The 6709-nt window shown below is 57.4% G+C and overlaps 1 protein-coding gene across 1 annotated transcript in view; it reads left to right on the top strand.

Annotated features, from left to right (window-relative positions):
- The first annotated feature begins 446 nt into the window (after positions 1–446).
- AMOTL2 (angiomotin like 2) overlaps positions 447–6709 on the top strand; it is a 17710-nt gene continuing 11447 nt past the window's right edge. The window contains exons 1-3 of the mRNA XM_006083925.3: positions 447–754; positions 3417–4208; positions 6518–6703. Coding sequence (XP_006083987.1) covers positions 3478–4208; positions 6518–6703 — 917 coding nt within the window. The 5' untranslated portion in view covers positions 447–754; positions 3417–3477. The remainder of the gene's footprint in view (positions 755–3416; positions 4209–6517; positions 6704–6709) is intronic.

Below are 6709 nucleotides of genomic sequence, written 5' to 3'. Positions count from 1 at the left end.
GTCCTCTCCCGCAAGGACACCTGGAATCCTTCAGGGACAAGCGGGGTACATCCCTCTGTGTCATCCCGCCCGTGGGATGAAGGGGTGATAGGAAGGCGGGGACCGGGTTGGGGAAGGTATTGGACTGAGTCGGATTAATTTGCCCCTAGCAGTTCCGAAGGCAAAGCATATCGGAGCAGAAAGGGGGAGCGGGATGGGAGGGGCGCAGTAGGTCCTGTAGAGCCCAGAGCAGCCCGGGAACAGGGCTTGGGGGCCAGCCCCGCGCCAGGCCCGCAGCGCCGTCTCCCCGGAGGACAGTGGGGGCCGGGAGGAGGGAGCGGGAGGAGGCGGAGGGCGGAGGGCGGAGGAGGCGGCGCGCTGAGAGGTTATTTGTGGTTCGCTTTGATCCCTAGGGGGAACCTGAAACTCTCACATTCCTGGCATAGCAGCCGCCTCCAGCGCGGGCCGACCCTGAGGCTGCGCGCTGGGGCCCGAGCGGCCAGAGCATCGGCGCCACCGCCGAGTGCACACCTCCGCCGCCGAGCTGAGCCGAGCTGAGCCGGGCTAGGTCGTCGGTCTGACGGCGCTGAGCACCCGCGGGCCTCAGCGGTAAGGAAGGCCGATCGGCGCTTCAGGCAGCGCACGGGGCCGGCAGGGACGCGCCCCAGTCGAATTCGGTGCCCTGGCGCGGCCCGGTCTCTTCCAAGAGCAGGAGCGTGGCGGACCCAGCATCCTCATCAGGGGGCAAGGGAGCCCTTTCTAGGCAGTGACAAAGGTGGGCAAGGGCCTCCCCGCCCCAGGGGGCCGCACCGTGCGCCCGGAGTGGGGGAGTTCTCGAAGGCGCGCGGGTCCCCTGGAGCTGGGGAACTGGGCAGCCTCTGGGGAGAGCGGGGTTCGTGTTTGGGTCGCGGGTCGAGGAGAGGGGCGCGGAACAGCACTAGAGGCGCCGTTTCGAATTCAAGGCTCAGGGCCCTGGGGCTGATTTGATTCGGTGGGGGTTACAGGTGCCTTTGCCCCCCAACTAGCCCAAGAATTCCTCTTTGTCTTCCTTGGAAAATCCTCTTTGGAGCCACGATTTGGCTCTCACTTAGAAAGAATGCAGCCTGCCGTCCAGCCCGCTGACGTCAGCGCTGGGGCATTCGGAAAACAAAGAGGGCTGGCGAGGGAGGGAAGGAGGCGGGCCCGCGACGCTTAAAAGACCTCCCTGGGCCACCGGCTACCTTCGCCCGCTGGCTCTAGGCGCACGGACAGCCCCCGAGTGCGTGTAGTCGCCTGGGAGTGCGGGTAGGGCGGGCTCCCCGGCTGCGGTGCGGTTGGGGAGACCCTCACTCTTTTCTTAGGCGAGCGTGAGCCCTGGCAAAGGCCGGAGATGGGTGCTGGCTTGGAAAGGAGGGGTTCAGAGACCCCGGCGCGCTATTGCGGCCGGCGTGAACCGCGGAGGTGGGGTGGGGGTGGGTGGGGCGCAGATTTCAGTAACGGCTAGGCTAAAAAGATGTGCATCTGAGGGTCTTGACGAGCACGAACTCGGGATGAGAGGCCCGGAGGAGGGGTTCCCTGCTCCCAGGCACATCGTTGGGGGAAGGAGGTCGGGAATCTGTCCCCTGTCAGGCGGACAGTGAGGGACTTAGGAAATGCCTGGCGGGTGAAAGTCTAGGGCAGCGATTTTCAACCTTTTTCATTTATTGGCACACATAAACTAATTGCTAAAATTCTTCGGCACACCAAGAAAATTCTATTTTTTTGCCGATCTGGCAAAAAAAATAGATATAATTTTGATTCATTCACACTGGAGGGCTATTGTTGTGTTGGCTGTTGTCGTTTTTTCATTTGGCAATCTAAGGGAAAAGAGGTCAGTGCCCCGGACTAAATAGTCAGGTATTGCATGTTTTAAAAATTCCTGTGGCACACCAGGGTGCCTCTTTGCAGCACAGCGGTTGAAAATCGCTGCTCTAGGGCAAACTGATTCTTGTTTGTGTTGCCTCTGGTAGCCCTGAAGTCTTGCCTCTCCACTCCAGGAGTGTGTAGGGGGAGGGGACGGCATGCTTGGGTGCCAGGAAGGATGGGGACAGAGATGTCCTCCAGACTTATCTCCTGCTCCTCAGCTGTGGGCAGCTAGGAGGAGGGAGTGGACGAGGAATGGCTGCTCTGACAACCTGCCAAGCGCAATGCAGCAGCCACTGGATCTAGTTTTGTGGCAGAGGAAGGGCCACATTCCTCCCATTCCCCTCCTCCCATGCACACAGGACCTTGTGGAGGTGTGGGTTTTGTTTGGCTTTCCCTGAATCCCAGTTTGGAGGTTTGTGTTGGAGGAGGCTGTGGAAAGGAAGGCCGCCTTCCAGGCATGAGCCACTGGGAGCCCAAGCTCCAAAGGGAACACCTTCTTCGGGACGTAATCTCCCCGCACTCACAGCCCCCAGCCTCCAGGTCCCTGCAACCAAGAGCCACCCCCTCCTTCCCTTACTCCTCCATTTGGCTCAAGTGGGTGTTACTGATGTCCAGATGCTGAGTGCCCATCTGCTATGTGGCTAGAGGACCATAGGGGGCTTTTCCAAGTAGTGTGTGTGTGTGTGTGTGTGTGTGGTGGCTGACGGTAATTGTAAACTCAAAGACGTCCATCCTTTCTTTTTCCCTTGAGTGCCCATACAGATACTGTCAACACACACAGGCTCTGTAACTGACCCACAAACCTTGATGGGTCGCACCTTTTTGCCTCATCTCACAGAACCATTGCCCTATTGTAGTATCTCTTCTTTCATCCCTTATTCACCAATCCAGAATCATTTCTCCTTCTTTCTATTTACCTTGCAAAGTGACTGCCAAGGTCATCCCATGACAAGGAGGGCTCCACAGGGTAAAGGGTGGTGTTAGCTAAAGCTCAGGCGTGCATTATTTAACCTAGAGGGTGCTGGGGGCTGCTTGCCCAGGGCTTCTACTGGATTGGACTCATTCTTTATCACCTGCCAATAAAGTGGGGTCCTGTGCACCCCTGGACTGGACAGCTAAGTGGTTTGATTTGATCTAGGTCTGTCCTGGAGTTTCTCATCAGGCTCTTTGATGGGTGGACTGCAGGAGGCTATGGTTTCTGGTTGCTTGCCTTCTAGGTACTGGTGTCTTTCTCTGAGGCATAGTAAGTCCCCATGAATATAGTTATAATGGCAATCCTTTGCCAAAGATTATAGTGCACCAGAACTCAACAGCCACTGCCTCTTTTAATTTGCAACTTCATGCAGCAAGCGTTATTCTTTCCGTTTTTTTCTGATGGAGAAACAGGCTCAGAGCTTAGATAACTTGCATTAATCAGGGGCAGCACTGGCGGTTGAACTCAGGCTTGTGTGGAATTCTAGGCCTTGCTCTTTACCATTAAACTTTGGACCTAATGGAAAGTTCATCCCTTTCCCATGTGCCGCCACTCATTGTTCTTCTTTTTTTCTTCCCAGGTGCCCTGGGGCCACGTGCCTCTGGCCATTGTCTGGGTAGGTGTGTGCAAGCTGAGGAAGCATGAGGACGCTGGAAGACTCCTCTGGAACAGTCCTGCACCGCCTCATCCAGGAGCAGCTGCGCTATGGCAATCTGACTGAGACACGCACGCTGCTGGCCATCCAGCAGCAGGCCCTGCGGGGTGGGGCTGGAGCTGGGGGCACAGGGAGCCCCCAAGCCTCCCTGGAGATTTTGGCACCCGAGGACAGCCAGGTGCAGCAGGCCACAAGGCAGGAGCCCCAGGGCCAGGAGCACCAGGGCGGTGAGACCCACCTGGCAGAGAATCCCCTCTACCGGCTGTGCCCACAGCCCAGCAAGGGTGAAGAGCTGCCCACCTATGAGGAGGCGAAAGCCCATTTGCAGTACTATGCGGCCCAGCAGGCAGGGCCCCGGCCACATGTTGGCGACCAAGATCCCCGAGGGGGCCCTGGAGGCAATCGGAGGCAAGATGAGGCCCTGCGAGAGCTGAGGCATGGCCATGTGCGCTCCCTGAGCGAACGGCTCCTGCAGCTGTCCCTGGAGAGGAACGGTGCCCGGGCCCCTAGCCACATGAGCTCCTCCCACAGCTTCCCACAGCTGGCCCGAAATCAGCAGGGCCCCCCACCCAGAGGCCCCCATGCCGAGGGCCCGGAGCCCCGTGGACCTCCACCTCAGTACCCACACATTATGCTAGCTCACGAGACCACCACGGCTGTCACCGACCCGCGGTACCGCGCCCGCGGCAGCCCACACCTCCAGCATGCTGAAGTCAGGTAACTGCCCACCGTGCCCTTTCGAGCTCTTGACTTCCTGTCAGGGTAGTTCTCCCAGGATAGAGAGCCTCCGGAGCCCCTTGTGTCACGGCTCCTTCCCAAGACTGAGGAGCTAATGCCCAGAGCGGGACTTAGCTAAGGTCACAGGAGAACTTGGTGACATCCCTTGCTTTGATTCGGACATGGACACCTTTGTCTAACTACCTATAGCCGAGTGTTCCCAGGGGGTATGAGTTACAACAGGGGGTTAAAGGTCAGGTCTCAGAAAGAACTTGCTAAAGGCAGGGTTGGGAATCATTGCCAAGCTCTAAGTTAAGTGGGAAGAAGGGGACCTCCTTCTCTGAGTATTGGGAGGCGTGCCTAACTGGAGGCAGGGAGGACCAAATGGCCTCCTTAGAGACCTCTCCCATTCTGCACCAGGGCAGAGTTGCCCTCTCTCTACTGTCCATTTCCTTTCATGTTTATCCCTGTGATCCATGTGTCTGCAGGCTGGAGGGGGAGAGGATTCAGGGTCTAGATGAGCCCCGTTCTGTGGAGGCTCTGAGAGGCTGCTGGGGGACATGGAATTTCATTCTAAAGGGGATGTGATGGGCTTACCTTTTTAAAAAGGCCTCTCTGGCTGCCTCTAGAGAGTAGAGTCTAAAGGACAAGCATGGAGACAGGGAGCCCAGAGAGTGCAGAAATAGGGGTTCCTAGAAATGAAGTTGACACACTCTTCATTTCACACACCCTGAGTCATCCCACGGGGGTCCAGGATCCCCCTTCCCAGAGGGGCCTGAGATATGCACACTCCATTCCTCTGATAGCTCAAGGTCAAAGTCTGCTTCTCTTTGTGCGTGCTGATTCTTCATTTAGTCACCCACTTTCCCACCAGTTGGCCTTTCCTTGCTCTCGAGAAATGAGTGACGCGAGGATGTTGGTATTGGAGGAACCAGAGAGCCTTGTGGGTTCTCCGCAGCCTTTACCTCCCAGGCCCCCTACCTTATCTCCCTTCTCAGGGCTGGGCTGGGGAAAGTCTCGGAAGCTGAGTCGTGGTTTCTTCTTTGGGACCAGCCTTATTGAACCCTGTCAGGAAAAGATAATATCGTGGAAAGGAAGTAGACTGTTTGCAGGAGAACAAAAAAAGGGAGGTAGGGGGCAGGGAAGGGAGAGCAAGTGTGAAGGGAAAGGAGACGCTATTCTTTCTGGGAGCTAAGTCATCCCCAAAGAATGCCAGTTGTGTCTGCCAGGCCCGGTGCAGGGGGAGCACGTTCCGTGAAGTCACCCCGAGAAGGCCGCATTAGGCAGTGCAGGGGGGCTGGGCATTTCAGTGTAACCCTCTGCTCAGCGCTCGGAAGCTCTGCCTTAGCCGATCCGATGAGGACTGTGTGTTGGGAACTGAAGGCAGGGCCTTTTAGCCTAGGGTCCTGAGAAGAGCTAGAAGCCAGTCAAGCGTTGTCCGTGAACTCAGGCTCTGGTGGTAGTCCAGAGGCAGCCCCTCCACCTAAGGAAATGCAGTGTTTGGGTCACACTTACTCTTTAAACAGAGAGTAAGTTGCGGTCCCCACTAGGAGAGGGAGAGGATGGGCCACCATTATGGTAGCACCTGCTGTGGGCCCAGCACTCTGCCAGGCCTGTATGTCCCTGGCAAACCCCCTTGAAGCCAGAGATGCCTACCCTCAGGATCTAGCAGAGCCATGCTGGCACCTTGGGGATTTAAATGCCTACTTTGTCAGACTGGAGCTCAGACTCCTTCTGACCTCTGTCTCGCCACTCTAACCTTAGCCACAGTCTTCTAAAAATGTTTCTGCAAGGGCCCCGAACTAGGAGGGAAAAACGTGTGTGCCCCGCTGGCAGGTGCTAATGTCACGTGACGCCTGACACTAGAGGCTCATAATAGACACAGAGGTAGCTGCTGGGGCTCAGCCACCACGTGGTCCAGGGACCTGGAAGGCGATGTACTCAGTCAGGATGGATGTGGCCTCCAGACCCCAAAAGAACCTGCCTTTGATTAGAAGGTTCCAGTGTGTATTTTTAAAGATGCCTTCTTTAAGCACTGGTTAGAAAGCCCAGGACTGCCCAGGCTAATCCCTAAGGCCCTGGCCACAGTGAAGCTGGGAGAGAAACAAGCCTTCTGGCCCGAATCCCCTCTAGCCCTGCTTTCCTGGCCCTTGAGGGTCTTAGGCTGACACCTTGTGGAAAAGGCCTTTCCCACTGTGGGGAGGCTGAGTTGACTTGTCTTTCTAGTATGCCCAGGAGGGCTGGGCCGACCCAGGGCTGCTCTGGGGGGGTCTGTGCAGTCTCTGAGCATCATCTCTTCTGTTCCCCAGGATCCTGCAGGCCCAGGTGCCTCCTGTATTCCTCCAGCAGCAGCAGTACCAGTACCTGCAGCAACCCCAGGAGCACCTTCCACCCCCACACCCAGCTGCTCTGGGCCACGGCCCACTAGGGTCCCTCAGTCCACTGGGGTGTAGGGGCCAGCAAGCACCCAGGGCCTCCTCGGGCCACCTCGGGCAGTGCCC

Source organism: Myotis lucifugus, unplaced genomic scaffold (genome assembly GCF_000147115.1).
Source record: "Myotis lucifugus unplaced genomic scaffold, Myoluc2.0 scaffold_8, whole genome shotgun sequence".
In the NCBI taxonomy this organism is placed as follows: domain Eukaryota; kingdom Metazoa; phylum Chordata; class Mammalia; order Chiroptera; family Vespertilionidae; genus Myotis; species Myotis lucifugus.
This window is presented reverse-complemented; position numbering and strand designations above follow the sequence as displayed.